This window comes from Molothrus ater, chromosome 2 (assembly GCF_012460135.2).
Source record: "Molothrus ater isolate BHLD 08-10-18 breed brown headed cowbird chromosome 2, BPBGC_Mater_1.1, whole genome shotgun sequence".
In the NCBI taxonomy this organism is placed as follows: domain Eukaryota; kingdom Metazoa; phylum Chordata; class Aves; order Passeriformes; family Icteridae; genus Molothrus; species Molothrus ater.
Window position 1 is genome coordinate 106,999,006 of NC_050479.2, and position 20,879 is coordinate 107,019,884.

General features: G+C 37.6%; 1 protein-coding gene across 2 annotated transcripts in view; it reads left to right on the forward strand.

Annotated features, from left to right (window-relative positions):
• The window catches only part of ROBO2 (roundabout guidance receptor 2), an 875,524-nt gene that overhangs the window by 767,419 nt on the left and 87,226 nt on the right, over window positions 1-20,879 (forward strand). For both annotated transcript variants that reach the window (XM_054517862.1, XM_054517859.1), the window contains 5 exons: window positions 2,217-2,422; window positions 6,507-6,588; window positions 7,261-7,426; window positions 9,752-9,918; window positions 13,774-13,895. In XM_054517862.1, coding sequence (XP_054373837.1) covers window positions 2,217-2,422; window positions 6,507-6,588; window positions 7,261-7,426; window positions 9,752-9,918; window positions 13,774-13,895 — 743 coding nt within the window. The remainder of the gene's footprint in view (window positions 1-2,216; window positions 2,423-6,506; window positions 6,589-7,260; window positions 7,427-9,751; window positions 9,919-13,773; window positions 13,896-20,879) is intronic.

Consider the following 20,879-nt stretch of genomic DNA (forward strand, 5'->3'; position numbering starts at 1 on the left):
TTAACCTTTAGCCTTAGTGTCATGGAAACCTGTAGTGGTCTTTCACCCATAACACCCTTGAAAATGAAGATTCCTTCTGGCCAGGAGGCTTTCAATTACACTATTGATCAGAGCTATTTAAAGGATTATGAGCTCCTCATTTGGGTTGTAAAAGAAATCTAATTACATGCCAAAGAACAATTTCTGTAATGCAGTAGGTTTTGAAAATACCTGCAGTGCTACACATATGGAAGACACTTAGATGAAGCAAATAACTGCAGTGGAATAGATAGCAACTTAAATAGTTATTCTTCCTTAATTTCTAGCTACCTAGAATACTGGGATTTGCTGGTTTCCATTAAATCTAAAGGATAACTTGCACAGCTGAGTTTTAATTTGAATATACTCATGCTGCAGCTACCCTGATAGTACGTGGGAGCTGAGATCCATTTTTATTTTGCCAAATGGCTGAACAACTATGCTGCCATAAGGAACCTTAATGAGATTAAACATTTTGTATCAAGGTGAAAATGCATTACATTTTTCTTGTTATATAGTGTTTCCTGTCCTATCTCTTAAGTTCAGTGGGTGATATTTCAGAATTTTCAAAATAGCTTTCACATTCTGGTGTTAAGAAATAACACATTGGCTGCATTGGCTTTCTGTTTTCAGTTCAAAATATGTATTGGCTTTCTATTTCCAGTTTCAATTTCAATGAATGCGATGAGCTCACACTCCAAGGTGTGATTCTGACAATATTAATGATTCTGATCTTTGTGAATCTTGTTAACAAATAAAAAGGTAGGTAGTATTTTTGCAACATTAAAATTTTAGAAACAATTATTTTAGGCATAAAACGTGCCGCTAACATGTGCCCTGATACGTTTTATTTAATAAATAATGCAATGAAAGCACTTTGGATCTGTTAAAGGTTCCAGAGGTCTGCATTTCTAACAGCTCAAATACAACAGAAGCCATATTGCTTCACAATAAATTGTTTTCACTTCATTGTTAGAGTCAGGTGTTGTGTATGGACTACAGTAAACAGATTCTCAGCTAGAATAAATGATTCAAACTCAATTGACATCAGCAGAGGCAGGCTAACTTGCACCAGTTTAGAAGTCAATCCTGCCTGCTACAATATTTAATACCAGTCACACAATTGTTCATTTGTTCAAAATTGAAAACAGCAGCAGTATGGCTGGTAAATATATAAAAATACATTAAAAGGAAAAAGAATTCTTAATTCTGTTATACCGATTTTTTGCATCAGTTCCAGTCTTGTGTATATTCAAGTATTTCACATTCAGTTTGTATAAACACATTCTTTAGAAACAAAGGTCATATTTTGTTGCTTAACAGATGGCTCAGACAAAAGATTCAGCAACAGAATTATGTGGGATAAAATGATCTTGCAAGAAAAGTGAGCATGAGCATTTTACCTCATCTTCAGGATATCCCACTGGTCATGGAATGAGGCTTATGCACAGCCAAGCACTCTCTCACTGGTTGCAGGGTTCTTTATTCAGTATTGCAAGCATGCAGATGTAAATTATCAGGAAAAAAAAAAAAAAGGGAGTTCATGGCTTTAAAAGGTGAGGAAATTATCTGATAAGTAAGCTGTTAAATGGTGTGATTGAGTTTGAGCTTTTCTCTGCTGGAAAGAACAGTACTGTCATTTAGATTATGAAAATGTTTTGTATAACTGTTAGATATTTTTGCTGGTGAAAATTTGCAAATAGAGTAGGAATGGGGGATGTGGTTGGTACCCAGGCTAGAATAGCTGTAGCTGTAGTGTTTCATTTTAACTGAACAGATTTCTCTATTAGACCATTAATTGGGTAAGCCATTAAACACATTTTGATGTGACATCAAAGGTGTGTTTTAATTTGTGCTTTCCCAAATTGGAAGAAAAGAGTGATGCACTTCAATTCTTCACTGAATCAAGGTCTTAATTTTCATCCTATGTAAACCAAATCAGCCTGATGATCTTTGCTAACAGGTATTTTTCTATCTACATGTTATCTTGCAGTGGTGAAACAAAACTCTTACTGAAATGCTTTTCAAATTTGCCAACTAATTGATAACCTGTATCTATGGCTCCTCCAAAAATAACGTTTTTAGCCTCTTAGAGGCTGGCTTCTTAAAACTTGTCCTGCATGGTGGCATAGGGCTCACAGCAGCAGCAGCAGAGGTGGTTAAAGGTGTGGATACCAATGCCTGTGCCACTGTTTTAGTCTTGACAGATCGGCCTCCGCCCATCATCCTCCAGGGCCCCGTCAACCAGACGCTGGCAGTGGATGGCACAGCTCTGCTCAAGTGCAAGGCCACTGGCGACCCCCTCCCTGTCATCAGCTGGCTCAAGGAGGGGTTCACCTTCCTGGGCCGGGACCCTCGGACATCCATACAGGACCAGGGCACGCTCCAGATCAAAGCTCTGCGGGTGAGTGATGGCAGCACCACGGGTGTGACGGGTTCTGCATGGCCACTTTGGAGCTCTTGGTGTGTGCCTCAGGCAGTCTGCCACCTTCAGCTTGTCTTCAGAATTAACTTGTCTTTGCTGCTGTGCAGTTCTCACCAAGTCGTTATCCATTCTTTGATGTTGTGTAGGAAAGGGCAGGGAAAGAAGAGCGAAACTAGCTTCAGATATTTCTATGAGAATTGCCTAAAAACAGAATCGGTGTTTATGATCTTGTGTATGTTGCAATAAAACACATGCATTGGGGATAGATAGAAATATAAAAGAATAGTCCTTTCTTTTCACCGGTCTTACCCTGAAGCCATTGGCCTCTCTGTCAAAACTTAGAGCAGTTCCTTGGCAGCACCTGACCGTAATTTTCCAAGTACTTGTGCTAGCACGTGATCTGGAGCTCATCAGGCCTTGACCATGCACTTTCTCCATCAACAACTCATCAGTCCCGAGCTGGCTGATTTATTCCAGTGTTATGCTTCCTGGAAATGTTCCACCAGGCTGCAAATGGGAAAAGACAACTAATACTGTAGCATACATGCAGTCGTATGCAGAGGGATTTCTATTAAAAATTAAATACCTATTGTAATATTTACATTTTTACACATGGGATAGTACAATAATCTCTAATACTTCTAATAGGATAAAGTCATATGTTTTTGATAAATATTGCATCACTAATCTCTATTTTGGCTTTTAATTTTTTCCTGTTCAAAGATAAACATGTATTTGTTTGTGTGTATTTGGACAAGCATGCATATGGAAAAATAGCAAGTTAAATGTACTTATTTGTCAAGAACTTGAAGATAATTTTAGAAACCATTTAATTTAGTCAGCAGAAATGTCTGCACTTAATTTTCCCATCCAAAAAAATGTCAATAAACATAGTACTAATGGCAAGAAATAAAGAGCAGTTATGTTTTCTGATGCCGTCTCATCAGTGATCATAGATGAATTGTGAACTGCCTTGGAACAAAATAGAATTTATTAAAAAATTTATGCTAGCTTGCCTTGAGTAAACAATTTGTCGTTCCTCCCTGGGCTGAAGGCAGGTTTAGGCCATGAAGGTTAATGCATTTTTCCTGTAGAGCTGGATTAAAGGGTGCGCTTGAATAGCCAAGATTCCCCAGTAGTGTTAGAAAGCAGCAATTAAAGGTGGAAGCTTAGTGATTTCAAACAAACTTTCAGGCATTGATGATGGGCTTCTGTGGAGTGTCCACGAGGCAGAAGCTCTTGGGATACCTGTCTGCATGCTGCTATGCAAACAATGAAATTGCTTCTGAATCGTGCCAGAGCATTAATCTCACTGTTAACGGCTGTGTCTGTAAACTGAAGGAAAATAAAATTGCTTGCAAGAGGAGAAGAAAACAGTATTAGTAGTGAGTGTGGTTCTGAAAGACATGAGGCTTTTATTGATTCTTAAGTGGCTCATTCACTAGTAACCAATTTTCCTTAAAGGCTCAGAAAGGCATTTTTTAGAAACTCCTCTGTAGCAGTAATGTGCACTGTTTGTTTGACTCAGGTTTAAGAACAAAAACTACACAGAAATATAGACACATTTTTTCTCTTGTGCCTTGCAAATTTTAATTAAACATGGATTTAAATGAGAAATGCTTAACTTTTCTCTCAGGTCTACCTAAACAAGGACTAGCAGCACTTCCCAAAGAAAAAAAGGGCCATAAAAATGTATGTTTACACCCCCAAGTTCAAAATGAATTAATAATTTCCACTCACACGTCCTCAGCCTTCTGGCTGAGGGTAGATTTAGATTAGGTATCAGGAAGAAATCTTCCCTGTGAGGGTGGTGAGGTACTGGAACAGGTTTCCCAGAGAATTTGTGGATTCCCCATCCCTGTCCAAGGCCAGATTGGATGGGACTTTGAGAATCCTGGTTTAGTTGGATGGAATTCTGAGCAACCATGGCAGGGAAGAGGTGGAATGAGAGGATCTTTAAGGCCCTTTCCAACACAAACCATTTTCTGATCCTTTTCTGCTGTTTCTGTTACAGCACAGTCTGATTCATGAGCCTGCAACAGTCACATGGGCCACAGTCGTGACATGAACATAGAGATTTTTCTGATCAGCCAATCTCTCAGTTGCCCTGAAGAACACAACCAAAAACTCACATATGTCACTCATTCAGTTCACCTTCAGACAGTTCAGGACTGATGGAAAACTCCTTCCTGCTGTAGAAATGTGCCACACCAGGATTAGACACCTGCATTAACTAAGGAGCAAAACTCTATTTTATTAAATACTAGAGACTTTTCTATTCACCTCTCCTGTTTGTTTTGTTTTTTTTTCATAGCACAAAAAAGTATAAATAATTGAATTACCAACACACTAAATCTGTATCTAATCCATCCACAACCTGGAAGTTAGATAATTTGCCATAGCTTGCAAAAAGGAGTGTACTTCCAGCTTGCTTTGTTTGCCTTCTACAAGTTACTCTGTTGTGTACACCACATACCTCACTGAGTGCACCATCTGTCACAGTAGCACACAAATGAAGTTGAGAACCATAGCCTTGAGAAATATTCCCCATTATCACATAATGAAGAATTATATATTTAATAAAATCTCAGAGGAAGCAAAATAAAAGACTGCTTCAGAATGCTATAAGGCTCTCTTCACTGGAAAATCTCTCCTTTCAAGGGTCTTTCTCATTTCAGTAGCAGCATTGCTGTATTTTGAGTCTTTGAGCCATTGTCAGAGGGGTTTTCATCATTGCTTGTATTTCACACAAATAACCATCTCCTGAAATGCAAGTTATGCTCATTCAGAAAATTGAGCCGGCATTAATGAGTTGCTTCCTCGCCTAAGAATGGTACACTGCATTCTCAGTATATCTGAAGAAAAATAGCAACAAAATTCGTGCATGAGAAAGCTAAAAATCAATTAAGTATATATCTACAAATAATCTACAGAGAATCTTGCTTTTTTGTCTTGACATATAAGGACATATGCTGCAGTGCCAATCTGCACTTAACAGAAAACTCGTTACAATTCCTTAAAGCCCAATAAAGCTTCTTGGATGCAAGTTCTCTTTCCATCAAGTCATGTGATGGTGAATAAAATTCTTCTTAATCACTAGAGTCGCACTCTCCCTTTTCTGCTTCCACCTCCATATTACCATGCTTTATGCATCATGGAAGGAGAGCTCCTCCATATATTTTGTGCTTTTTAAACTTACCATTTTCCATCCATCCCTGTAGTCTTCACTTGTTCCTGACTCAGAAGTCTTTATTTTAAAAAATTTAAACAGGAAATAGGAAAACCCTTGGCAAATTTGCTAATAAAATTATTATTGGCAACCTAATTCAAAGCAGTTTCCCCAAATAAATCTAAAATATTTGAACTGACAAGGGAATCACAATAATTTTATACAAATGCAAATTTTTTTTGCTACCGAAGGGCCTTGCAAGCCTGAAATAAAACCCCATGTGAGATGGAAGAAAGGTAAGCATGGTGCAGGATCTAACTTAATGCTGCTGTTGGGAAATTGCTTGGAGTACTGTCTATGTAGAGAGAGCCACTGTTAAGAGAGAACTGTTAAGTTTTAGCAGCATTTGTATGAAGGGTGTATAGAAATTACTTCATCTGTTATAAGACTCTAAGGTGATGTAATATCCTTCCTGGCACTGGAATCTGGACCTATGGGTCATCCTGGGATAATAAATGCTGAAATTTTACCCTCTAAGAGGTTAATAGTTGTTATATTGTATATGTATGTTACCTGATTTCACCTGCATTTTTTGTAACCAATGCAAACACTGACACTGTCAGTGCTCCATTCTGGAGCATTTACAGTACTGGTACCATTAACAATATGAAAATTAGAATTAGTAAAGTATTAGAAGCAAGTAATCTTATTATAGTTCTCTAAATGAAAGCCACCATTAAATGATTGCTTGAAAATATCTGGTGCCTTCTAGTCTGGTGCAAAATGTAGGCTAAGTCCTTCTTAGCAAGGAGCATTTAGAAAAAGAAAATAAGAGTAAACTCAGCTGATTCTAAAAGGTTGTTAAAGCTGCCCTTATGCCCTTTTCATGTCCAGCTCTCTGATACTGGGACTTACACTTGCGTTGCTACGAGTTCCAGTGGGGAGACGTCCTGGAGTGCTGTGCTGGAGGTGACAGGTAAGAGATGCCCAGGGATGTGCTCCACAGGGCACACCAGGAAAGTGTAGTCCATATGACAGCAGTCTGAGTCAAATGATTCTAGAACTTCTGGGCTTGACATGGAGAAGTTTTGGATGAGAAAGAAGGCTGTGTTCCTTCTCACACATCTTGTATTTCATTGCTGTTGTCTTGTAATGCCCATTGGCATCACATCATATCTGTGTCCAGTGACTGCAGTATGTTCTAATTCTTCTAACAGGAGCATTAATAAAACATGGATTTATCCAGTAATAGGCTTGGGCAAGAAAAATCCAGAGTGCTCTCTGTGAGTACTGCAGTTGATTTGAATATGGGAAATTTCTCAGCAACTAAGTTTTTGGTACTTTCTGTAGATTTCAACTAGCTCTACTTTTTTGTTATTCTTTCTTTTCTTTATATATAAAAATATATATTTATGTATAAACTTTTGAGTTTTGGTTTTTTTTCTTTATTATGTTCTTAAAGAATGACAGGCCTTCATCCAAAAACATGTGGTAGTAATGCAGTTGTTGACTTAGTTCTTTATAGATTAAGAACATCCGTTATGCTGATTTTGCAGATGTTTGCCATGTTTTTCATGTTAATCTTCTGCTTTGATCAAATTATATAACCAAGGATAAAAAGTAATCGTTTTGTGTTTGCCCTTCACAGAATCTGGTGGAGCAACAGTCAGTAAAAATTACGATATAAATGACCTCCCTGGGCCACCATCCAAACCTCAGGTCACTGATGTTACTAAGAACAGTGTCACCCTGTCCTGGCAGCCAGGGACCCCTGGAAGCCTACCAGCTAGTGCATATATCATTGAGGCTTTCAGGTATGTGAATTATACCACTTTTAAGCTCCTTTCTTTCTAATTTTGCTTAAACCCTGGTACCAGGGTTTTGTGGTGTTCTTTTGGGCTCTACACATATCATTAGAAGCTCATTAACTGACTCAACTCCCTAGAAGGCATTGATTCATATTCTTTACATTGATTTTTTTTCTAATTTATCTCTTTTTTCTAAGTGATTAATTGGAGGACGTCTACCTATTTCTTCAGGTCAACAAGAATATAACAGAGCAATATAGTAATTATTTGTCACTTTTCCTTTAACAGTGATGATCAGTGAGGCTCTCCTGTGGGAATGCTGCAGGTTCTTGGCTATCATAGTACAAACAGTATGGAAATAAATGGGTAATCCTGAAGCCTCTCTGCATACTTTCATTCCTGCTCTTGTTAAAGCAGTCAGTATTAAGGGGTCAAAGTGCTTTAAATTTCTATTTTTTTGGTGTTTTAGATAGATGAAAACTTTTAACTGAAAAGACCAGTATTGATAATTTAGGCTTTTATCCTGCAGCCTGAGGCTTTAAAGAATCCAGGTGCTCCCCTGCACACAGCAGCAATTACTGTGTGGTACAAAAGAATTCCTGGGCTCCAATTCAGCAAGTTTGTTTGAGCACAGGCCATATTTTGACATGTATCTCTATAACACATTTCACCTTAAAAATCTGCACCTTCTTAAATGTGTTCCTTAATCCAGATATTACAAAAATGCCAAATACTTCAGTTCATCTCTAAGTTAAAATTCATGTAAGAATTTTTCATAGTCACATGCATGCAAATTTTAGCTCAAATGTTATGTATGTAAAGAACATTACAGTATTTGCAGTATGTTGGTTTTGTTCTAGAACTTACCCTTTATGCATTGTATGAATGAAGCGATTCAAGCAACATAAACCTTGTAGCTTTCCATTTCCTTTTTCCTTTTCATATATTCAAAGATTTTTTTATCAATGCTATGCAACAAAGCATAGTAAAATAAAATTTTCTCTTTAAACTTTAGTGATGTTTCACCCTAGATAAGCTTTAATGGCATCCCATCAATAGCTTTTTAAAAAGCCAGACATTAAAAGTTATTTTAAAAGTTGTTAAAAACTCATTAAAAGTCATTAAAACTTGTTTTAACAATCACATTTGAAATCTTTTCATATGGTGGATTGTAATCTAATTATTATAATATTGAATTGAAAATGTAATGGCAGAAAAAATATTCATATAATTTCCTCCATTTCAAAGAATGTTTTCAATTTTTTTTTTAACTTTGAGAGTGAATTTAGTTCAAGAACACTTTTCTTCCAATGACAGTTTATTGAAATAGTTTACTTAGCAGTATAGAAAATTATTCTTTCAAGAGAAGTTTCCTTTCTAAGCCTTTTATTCAAGAGTAGCCTGCTTATCATTTTATCATTCAAATTTACTTTACAGCTTTCTACCTTTTTCCTTTTGCAGGTATTTTAGAGAAACAGCAAAAAGTTTTACTTTTATTGCAAAGAGAAATACTTTTGACAGCTGCATTATGATTTTTAGCCCATCTATAGGAGCTAACCGAAAAAAAATAAATTTAATTTCATCCTGCTTTTACTACTTTTTTCTGCACTTAGAGTCAATCCAGGGTTACAACACTGTTCTGTGGGAACTCAGCACATCACTCCGGATGTCCAGAGTTACCGAGAGAACCCTTGGGGGGGTCTCAGAAATCCTGAAATGTTGCCAGGAGTGTTTGGTGGCTTGATTTTGATCCATCCACAGAAGTGACAGCAATTTGAGGACATGAGAATCACTTTGGAGTAAAGGGTGTATAAAGGACACATTTATAGGGTGAAATATAGACTTTAAGGTTTTTGGTACAGGGGGGTTATGGAGACAAGATGGAGGGATCAGGGCGTGTCTCGTCCTTCTTCTTTCTTCTTCTTGTCTTCCATCTTCTGTGGTGATGTTGGCACTTGGGGATTGGTTCATGGTGAAGGTGCACTTGCTAACATGAGTGAAAAGTATTGGAAAATAAAGGTAAATATCATGTACGTAGATTTTAGTATAAAAAGACATGACCGCCCCGTGGGTGGTCAGAGAGTGCCTGTGGTTGCCTTGCAGATCAGACCTCTGTTGGGCAGACAGAAAATTTTGTAGACAAGAAACAATAAACAATCTGAAGATTGAAAAGCTGAAGAGTCCAGACTCGTCCTTTGAAACGCGGGCCACCCAAGAACCACCCTACCCGTGTCGGGGCAGAGACAGACAGCCGGACCAGACACTGTTCCTTTCACAGCTTTATTGTTCTCTGGTATTAGTTTATAATCTTCCACACTGTTGTTGTTGCAGTCAGTCTGTGAGCAACAGCTGGCAGACGGTGGCCAACCACGTGAAGAGCACGCTGTACACCGTGCGAGGCCTGCGCCCCAACACCATCTACCTGTTCATGGTCAGAGCCATCAACCCCCAGGGCCTGAGCGACCCCAGCCCCATGTCAGACCCTGTCCGAACCCAAGGTAAGGGGCAGGTCCAAATTTCATGTGCTTCAGCTAAAATGGAGGGAAGGAGCTGTGGCTTCACCAATAGGTCAGTCTGGCTGTTTGGCTTCAGCACGCTCACAGAAGGAATCGTGATTTGAGTTTCACCAGTAAAGATGAGAGTAGTCCAATGTTTGCTGCATCAGTCTGGGGCTTAGGAGAGAAAGGTTACATCCTTAATCCTCTGTACAGTGTAGAACTTCTGGTTTGCAGTTCACTTAGACTCCATTTGCCCCTGGTTACTATTGAAAGCGATGTGAGTTACCCAAGCTTTTCTGAACAGCACTCTGAATACTCTCCTCTCCTTACTACGCAGATACTTCATGGAGAGTATCTTTCCTCTCCATGTCCTTTCTTCCTCTCTGTTAGTAGGGATATGTTATGATAACAAGTGTTTATAATAGGCAAGGAACTGTGTTTAGAATTATGTTTAATCAAAAGAAACGCACAACACATGTTGATTAATCTGAGCCAACATTTAGGCAGAGAATTCACATAAATTAAGGCATTTGCAGGCTAAGAATATTTAGAAGTTATTCTGAGAAAGGTATGTGCCTTCTGTTTATATACTTGTATTTCTGAATTCTTTGTATTAATCCATTGCATAAGCCAAGAGAGAAGGCTGAAGTGAAATTGCTCATTTGTAGGGTGGTGATAGGATTGGTAGCTGTGATCCTCCATTGCTACTGAATCACCTACTGAAGTCTGTTCACTTTGCATCAAGCTCAAACTGAATATAACTGCCACAAACAGATTTCCCTTCACAGCCTGGATGTTGTTTTTGGTTTTGACAAGACATAGCTCGAATACTTAATTCAGGAGTGTTGTTCTGTGTTAAACATGTTGTATTACAGAAATTCATAATTCTTTGGAATCATAATTTTTTGAATCCAAAGTAATAGCCCCTGTCACAGTTAATTTGAAATTAAATCTTCTGTCTCTGTTTATTGTTATTCAGAGACTTCTGTCTCTGGAGATCTGAAGGTGCCCATGGAGGGCACATCCTGAGTCAGTCTCCAGCATGTGTGTTGTAAGTTGTTTGGGTCCTTTGCTGGATGGAAAGAGATAAACAAGAGTAGGGTGGTTTTTCTTTTTCACATAACCATCCCGCCTCCCTTATCCCAGCCTAGTGCTGAATAAATCTGTCCTGAATAGTTATATTATACCCTCAAAATAGTAATTATGGCTGGAAGAGGAAAAACAGAGCTGCTTTCTCAAAAAACTGGAAGAATGAGTTGAGCAGGGATTTCATGGCCTGATTATCCATGGAGTATCACAAGTTTCCTTCTTTCTTATTTTCCCATTATTATAGGGTGAGTCATGCTTTTTATTGCAACAGCCTTTTAGTCTGCATAACTTATCACCTAGCTAAAAAAAAAACCAACAACTTTGTTTGGCATTTGAGTGTCAAGTATAGACTTTTTATCTGACATACTGACAAGCAATTTGATTTCAGTAAAAACATGTCTTTTAATTAGCTACAGCATGTGTTGCAGCTTCCATTTCCAGAAGCTGTTTAGCAGTCAAGCACACTGAGACATGTACAGGATTTATAGCTTCTTTGCAAGCCTGCAGTTTAATAGAATTAAATCATAAAATCAATTGAAAATTAACATAATGTTTTGATGTGATTTCTAATTATGCCTGAATTCAATTCAGGCTCACAGAAGAAGCTGACACACAGTGGAAAGCCTATTCACAGTGGCCATGGAGAAATAACAAAGCAGCTATGGCAGTGCTATAAAATAATAATTTGCAACAGGTGTCTGTGGTAGCTTTCATAGCTGAACATTTCATGTCCTGGTATTCAGTGCAGCAAATACAAATAATAGGATTTAGTGTAAATTTTCACCAGTGAACTGCAAGTAGATAATCAGGTACTTTCAAAAGGTTTGTCTTATATGAATTATGTGAAATAGGGACAGAGAAATCAGTAACTACTCTAATGAAGGAGTTGATTTCTTGTTGGATTATTAATAGATGAAACAATATACTAAAAAATCTCTCCCAAAAACTATCTATATTCCTATCCCTGAAATCAAAATAATAATAAATAATAGTATATTCACTGAAAGCTGATAAAAGAGGTGTTAGAGAAAATATCTAACCAATTTAATTGTGATCAGGATGTAGCTTCTTTCATCAGTTTTGCTTGAGTCATGATTCTATTATTCCAATACTTAATTGTACCCTTAGAGACAGATGAACTGCTTTTCCACCAGGAGCCTCCTAGGCTTGTGAAAATGACACTACACTGGGAGCATCACACATGTTTTCAAGTGTACATACCAGAAAACTGAATTCCACATGTACATCTTGGCATTCACTTCTTACTGTTATCAGTCCATGTCATTCTGTTACTTCTGGACATATGTGCCATGAAAATGATGAAATGCTGTTCATACAAAATACTTTTTTTGAAATGTCTTTTCCTCTGAGGGAATGCACAGGTACTTTGCTGGCTGTATACCACAGTATAAATTAAATTAAAATGTAGCCATGGATAACTGTAGGCTTATTGTAGCAACAATCATAGCTTTTTGTGGATAGAAGCATAAATGATCATCCTCTAGACCAGTCTGAGTTGCAGTTTTATTTTATAATATCTGTGAGTCTTGGCTGCTTCAAATAAACCTAATTTGATAGAGCACCACCTTCACTGACACTCATATTTGGATTATATTCCCTTTGGAGATCCATGGAGCCATTTTAATTTGGATATCAATAGGAGCCTGTGGCAATATTGTTTATTGGTGGCTCAGAACCCATAACAACCCAGAATTAGGAATGTGGATTATTGATCATCAAAAACTACTTACTTTCAAGACCTAGAGATCCACGATTACAGTTGTTATATTTAAAGGCTTCATTTTTAAGACAACTATTATTTCTTTTAAATAGCATTTAAAAGATAAATAGAATCCATATTGTGCCTATTCCCATATCTAAGTCAATCAGAAAGGGAAAAAACTCTTACTTATGTATCTTTTTCACAAGGACATGATGTTGATCAAAAAAAATGAGGAACTGTGACTATAACTTTGACTATTGAATCCTAAGGGAAGATCAAGCAGAATTCAGAGATGCCTAGCCAGGCATGACCATAATTTATCAGTCCTTTTTTGAATATCTCTATAATCAGATTTTGACTAGAAGAAACAATTCCCCCCACACACTTTGAAGGGCATGTCATCTTGAAGGGAAATTTTTTGTGGTAGATTGTTTTTGCTGGCCTTTTACTAGATGGGAATCAGTTTGGCTTCTTAAATTAAATCTTTTTTTTTTCATGTTTGCACTGGATTTCATTAGCTATGTCTGTTAAGGGAAAGTTTGTTTTGCAGGGGAAAATACTATTTTTAGTATTTAATTTCTTGTGTGTATGGCATGTGGGGAGAGGAAGCTTAGTGAAAGTTTGGAAACATATAATGACTTAATGTCATGTGTGCTCTAGCAAAATAAAAAAAGCACTGTTCATTTTCTTCAATTATACTAACCAATTTGGTTCCAGACATCTGTGCAGCATTATTATTATCTGAGTACTTTGGAGCTAGTGAACATTGCATCTCTCTCATCATTTACCCAAGCTGAGAAAACTTTGCCATCTAGTCAGAACACTCCTTTAATCATATTTATATTTCATGATTTCCTAAGTGGCTAGAGGTGGATGGTTTGTTTGCATTATTTGATATTTGTCTAGGTTTCAACCTTAGCGCTGTATTTTTTTTTTATAACAGAGGATTTTCAAGTCAGGTCGTTAGGCTACTCAGTACATTTTTTTTATGCCATATATAGCTTTTCTCATTAAAGTGATGCTTTCATATGTGTGCCTGGCAGATATCAGCCCCCCAGCACAAGGTGTGGATCACAGGCAAGTCCAGAAGGAGCTGGGAGATGTCATTGTACGGCTGCACAATCCTGTTGTGCTGACACCCACGACAGTGCAAGTCACCTGGACGGTAAAGCTTCTGCTGTTCTTACCTTAACAGTGCTTTCAATCTGCTTATTTTCCCTATTTATCCCTTCAGTGTTTTACCACCCAGTCTTGACCCCAATATGAGTGCTCTGACAACCTAACATACGGCGGTGTGTGTACATATATATGTGTGTATATGTGTATATAAATATGGCAATGGAATAGTCATTTTCTCTTTCATGTCAGGCAGGGTCAATGTCTTCAGTCTTCTGCTTGAAACAAGTTAGCTGTCTGACTAGAAAAACATTATAAAAATGAGTCTGTTTGAAGGATAATTGATCTGTGGATTCATTACGCTGCATGTCAGGAAATAATCAAAGTTAAATATCAACAAGAAACTGCTGTGTGAAAAAGTACTGTCTCCTTCAAGTCATAGTGAACTCTGACAATACCCTATTACTTAGTGACCTGAAAATCAAAATTATCTTTCCTACAGAGCACTTGTAGTGAAGTCAGAAGCACGTGGTGCTAGTGCCTGACACACTGTCTATCATCTGGTTTGCCAGCACAAGCCTTACCCACAATGAGTGAATATCCTTTCATTAGAGAAGACCGGAGTCTTTTGGGCAGTGCTTAACAACATTTCTATTTGAGGGGTCAAACTGCTGGGTAGAATTTCTAATATAGTGTTTGGCTTTCAAATTGCTCTGTTTCCCTTCCTGAGGCTTGATGGAAAGGATTTGTAAGAGTAGGAGAGCATTCCTAGGGCTCTGCACACCAGAAAAGAGTGCTTTGCTGTTGGGGCATCTGCCCAGAGGAAGAAAATCCAAGAGCTGAAGAGTGAGAGGAAAACTGCCCTGCACAACATCAAAACAGTTGTATTTTATGGGATGAATTCTGCTAAGGGGGCATTCACAATGCTCAGGGTTTTTCTTCTGCATGTCATGTTGCTGAGAGCTTAATGTGTGCAGGGGATTACACAAGAGGAGATAAGAAGTGTGATGATAGATTGTGTATTATAAGGATTACTGTTGTTTTTGCACAACACAGCCATTATTATGGGGGCTTATGCACCATCCTTGTCCTGACAGACTTCAGTGGTCAGGGTACAGATTAGAATAAATAGAGAAACCCACAATTTTTTCTTCTGTGGAAGATTAAAATTTGGAGTATGTGTCACTGCATTTTGCCATCAGTGATGTCAACACGTGTGAGATCTCAGCACATCATTCCTGATGTTCAGAGATGCCAAGAGAACCCTTAGGAGTCTCGAAAATCCTAAAATGTTGCCAAAAGTGTCTAGTGGCTTGATTTTGATCCATCCACAGAAATAACAAGAGTTTGAAGACAAGAGAATCACTTTAGAGTAAAAAGTGTAAAAAAGACACATTTAGAAAGTGAAATATAGATTTTAAAGTTTTTAAGTACAGGGGGGTTATAGAGACAAAATAGAGAGATCAAGGCGTGTCTTGTCCTTCTTCTTCCTTCTTCTTGTCTTCCATCTCCTGTGGTGATGTTAACATTTGGAGATTAGTTTATGGTGAAAGTGCACTTGCCAACATGAGTGAAAAGCATTGAGAAATAAAAGTAAATATTGTGTACGTAGATATTAGTATAAAAAGACATGACCGCCCCGTGAGTAGTCAGAGAGTACCTGTGACTGCTTACAGATCAGACCTCTGTTAGGCAGACAGAAAATTTTGTAGATAAGAAATAATAAACAACCTGAAGACCGAAAAGCTGAAGAGTCCAGACTCGTCCTTTAAAACGCGTGCCACCCAAGAACCACCCTACCCGTGTCGGGGCAGAGACAGACAGCCAAACCCGACAAACACGCAGCTTGGCTTTCTTAAAATGCTGCATGTTTCATCTGCAATTCCTCCAGAACAGGCTGACTAACCTTTGTGGCAAACCCTTTTGCCCAAGCAGATGGATCAGTAGTAGAAAATTTGGATGTTAGCAGAGAGTAATTGTAAACCTGGATCACATCCATGTGGTGCTCCTTCAAGTCCTTTTTTGGGTGTGGCATCTATCAGAAATACAGATTCATAGGCTGGCCCTTGCTTTAGCATATACTGCAAAAGGAAGCTCCAGTATAAACAGAATTCAGTTTTATACCATGTAACCAACATCATTATATTTTTAATTTATATATATATATGTATATGTGTGTGTGTGTATATATGTATGTATGTGTGTGATATATATTCCTCTAAAACAATTTTCTGGTGCCCCTACTGAACAATGAGTGAAGAAATGGTAAGGTAAAGACAAATTGCTGGAAATGCTATGGGTCCCAGCTTATTGGGAAGATCCCTCAAAGCACCTGACAAGCCACCTCTGTGCCACCTGACAAGCACAGAGACCTCTGTAGAGGCATTTTGGAATTGCCCAGGGGAAGAAAGACACAAAGAAAGATCTCTGAAGCAGCTAATTAGAAACTACCCAGCAACCAGAACAAAAACAATTAATTAACCATAGTCTCTAGGAAAAAAACCCACTCTATCCAGAGAATAAAGTCCACACTATTAACATAAAATGGATAGATAGTGTAGCTATCATACAAAAGGACAGAAGTGCCATGAGAGTCATAAGACTCTTTGTGTGGGTTTTATGCAGTTCAAAGGGTGAATGCCAAGGAATGTCCTTGGTTACTGACTTTCTGGCATCCTGACTCACAGCAAATTAACACCATTTTTTTCTCTCCTTTATGAGATTGTTTTGGTTTTGCTTTTTCTTCTTTATTTCAAATTTGAGTTTAAATTTTGGAAATAGTTCCCTGTGGCTGTGTTGCAGTTTTAAAATATGCACATACATATACACACATATTTTGAAAAGAGCATCAGGCTTACAATGTCAGTGTTAAAAAATAAGAAGAGGAATGTCAAAAGTTAAATTTTCATTGCCACTTAAATTTATTCCTCTCGTGTGTAGATATTAAAATATAGCTGTAATTATCTGGTCACATAGAGGATCTCTTCTTCATGGAGCTATTAAACATTTCTTTTTATCTTCTTTATTCTCTGTGTGGTGCCAGGTCTTATTAAATTCATAGCATTGAAACCTTGCATTGAATAAAAATTATTATTTTGTCGCACATGCTTGCTTATCTGTCATGCTCTCAACCGTAACATTTGTGTGCTTCACAAATAATACTGAATTTAACATCACAATGATAAAAATGTGTCATTATCCTAACTTTACACATAGAGAGGTGAGGTGCAGAGATAGTTATTGCTGATGAGACTTGTGGAGGCAGACATGCTCACTGTTGTCAAATGGCTAATTTTAAGCCTTGAACATGATTTATTTTTACTTTTATTAAAACATTTCACGTTGCAAGAGCATATTCTGTACTCCAAGAGCTTTTTTAGCTGACCTCAGCTATGGGTCAGCACTTCCTAGCCTCAGTGGGCATTAAACTGAAAGTTTCATTAGTGACCAAATATGAAATGTTCCCCGGCATTATAAAGAAGCCCTGTGGCACAAGCAGGAATAAAAAATCAGTCCTTCAACATGGCAAAAGAATTGCTGCTTTGAAATCCTTACTGCCTTTTTGGAGCTAGCAGGCAGAAGGATAATTTATTTCCCTCTAGTTTTTGTTTTTTTGTTTTTTTGTTTTTTTAATTTGATGTAGATTTTAAATGAATGTACTTCACTGGAAGCTTCAGGAGTCAGGTCCAGATTATCATCCCCATTTGCCTTGTTCCTGTAGGATACATAAATGCCAGTGCAGTTTGAATTTCCAGAGACTCCTGTGAGTCTGTGCCAGGGAGCTCAGCACAGCATGCAAGCTACTCTGCCCAGCTGGAGAATTGCTGTGGGTATTGCTGTGGGAGCAGAGGATATCTAAGGATATTTTGGGATAGAAATTTGCATGCTACAGGGCATATTTCAAAATGTATTTAGGGTGCAGACTAGCAGGTTTGCTTGAAAGGGGTTTATATCTGCAGCATAAGCTGCATTATGAGTTTCTTGCCATTGTTTTAACAACCTAATAGCCATTGAACCTGTCTTGTGTTCAGCTATGGCATGTGCAGGGAAAATTAGCTTCCTGCTCTGCAGAAATGGTTTTGTAGATGCCTCCTGCACCATGGACTCTTAAAGAGGGTGAGAAGGAGCACACAGGACCAATTCTGCTGGTAGATCACATTAGATCAGTGTTGAGCACCACCCACCCAGGATCTGATGTGCCCTCTCCTATATATATATATATTTATATATATAATTACAGTGGTCTCTTGAGGCTTAATTTAGTGCTGATCCAGGAGCATCTGCATGTTCTCCCTTTGAGGGAGCAAATGTGTCTTTATATCAGCAACTGTTGCAGATCTTTTGAGTTGATATCACCCACTAGAAATATTCTCTGCTCCCAGTATTCAACACAGAGAATTCCTGCAACTGCTGAAATAATGCTGAGTAATTTGTGTAAGGAAGTGGCAACCATTTACATTCTTTATCCTTTCATCAAGCCAGAGTGCATGTTTCTGCAGCTCTGCCTGCGTGTGAATGTGTGCCAAACTTGGAGTTGCATAGCTGAATTAATGTCTTTAATCATATAAGGATATTTTTAGTAGTCTGCTTGTGGCATGACACATCATTACCACAGAAATGGAGAAAATTGAGAAGTCACTGTCACTTTGTATTAAATATGTCTGTGTAACTGTAGATAAACATACACATATGTATACACACATGTGTGTATGTATATGTGAAATATACCTGTCCTACCTCTCAAAAATATTTCTGGTTAAACCATGTAATTATCCAAGAGTAATTTTTGTATTAGTTTGGAAACTTTGAACAAAATTTAAAAATCCACCTTTCTCAGTAAGTAAAGTGCCCTCTGAGTAGTTTCCCAACATTTTGAACCATTTTGAACATTTTGAACATACCGAAGGTCCTGTTCATACAGACTAGCTTTAATTGGGTATGAGAAACAGCTTTGTATCTTCTCCCTGATACTGAATGTGACTGGATGTTTATAGAAAACATTAAAAATGTCTAATATTTTCTTTTGCCGGTACCCTCCCAGACTCTGAATGATGAAATCACTGTCAATAATCTGCTATTTGGGCAGATCACTCTGCCCTGCTGTAATCAAGTTACTAATTGAAAGCTCTGTGAGATTCAAGCAAGCCTCAAATCAAGCTAGTTTATAGCACCCGTAAATGTGACAGCCTTGTGGCACTACTGCATTCTGCTTTCATAGTCCTTCCATGGAATATGAAAGTCTTTAGCCTTTCAATTTAAGATCTTAGAGGTCTGGGAGGAAAAGATGTGTATGGACAATTTGTCTGGAAGTAGATACAAAAGTCTGAGGAACTGAAAATTGGTATTCTTTAGTTATTATCTTCTCAGGGAGTTGGGGGGTGGGTTTCTGTTTGTGCCATGCTGTACAAAATGCTTTCCACACTGTGTTATAGCAACACCGTGCTACTGTTCAGTCAGGTCAGTTCTGAATTTTCAGTTTTCTCCACTAGGCAGCAGTCAGTAGAGCTTAAAAATAGAGCAAAGACAAAATGGAAAGTTCTAACAAAGTTATGCCGTCTTTCAGTGTAGCTTCTAACTAAGAATCAAGAATCAAACTCAATGTTTGATTATTAAACATCATAACCTTATATTGTAATTTAGGTTAAAAATCTCTATTGCAAAGTGGATGAAAGCATTATTTTTTCTGAATTTTGTAGTAAATGTGAGGGTCATAAAGTCTTTATATCCATAAAACATTTAGTTAATCAAAGTCAAACATGGATAAAAACAGTTTACTCTGATTTACAGACTCCCTTCATCTGGAAACAGCTGCTTAATGTTCTTCTTAAAAACACAGCTTGATTCTTTCGGTATTAACAAGCTATTATTGTGAGTTATATCCCTCTTTCAGTGCATAAATTCACTTAAAGTGAATGCAGAGAAGTTTATAAAATGCAAGCTTAATGTTGTTGTAACATATGTTGCAAGGTTTTTAACAGTGACAGTTTTGATGAAAGACATTTCTGCCTTGCTTTCATAAATAAAACTTTCTTCTTGCTTGCCTTGCTTTTTAATGTCTAAGAATCTGTGTCCCCTCTGAATGCCTCCAATAAACTGTAACAAGATTATAGGAGGAGCATAATAGAGCATGGTTTGTGTTTTCAGCCTTAAATTCATTTAATCTTAAGAGTAGTCAAACAAATGTTTCTCTAATTCTGGAATATCTTTGAGCAAGCAAATTGACAAAAGCATAAGAAATACCCTACTTGTTGAGTCTAAGTTATAACACAGAATTACCAAACAGCCTGCTCCATGGTCGTGTTATTTGTACTGCACTTTCTTTGCTCCTTTTTTGGCAGCTACAGAAGCAGTTTGGTTTGGTTTACTTTTAGCAATCAAATTGGTTTTGGTTTTTTGGTGTTTTTTCCCAGGAAAAATCTGTGCAAGAATCATAATGCCTTGATTTTTGGCTTTTTTTTTTTTTTGGAAGATAAATAGATGCATGCAACCTCTCCAAGATAAAACACATAGAAAGCTTTCCTTCAAATAAAAAAACCTATTCATAGGATAAAATTGTTAAACTTCCATGGTCCAATCTTGAATTCTGCTTGCCTAGCAACAAATAAAATATAAACCAAAACCAACATTCCATCTCCATCTGATGGCCTGAGAGCATCACAACCCCAGGATGCAAAGGGGCTGCGCAGGCTGTGAACACAAGAAACAGCACATGTCTTTGGAAGTTGTTTTCTCTGCATCTGTCTTATGTTTATTTTAATTTGCTGTGCATTTCATGAGCTGTGAGCCAAGTAATGGACTAATTGTAAGCATGTAGGATATCTTCAAAGACTTGTCCTTTTCTGAAAGAATTTGTTTTTCTTTTCTTCTCCTATTTCAGCACATCAGTAGCCAAGCTGTGCTTAGTAAGTTTACATGCAGCAAGCCTTATGCCAAAGTTTTCTTTTCATGACTTATTGCAGGGGTGGGGGCCTTTTTTATGATTTAAGGTGGTATTCCTCATGATATATAGAGCTGGAGAAGGCAAAGCAGAAAG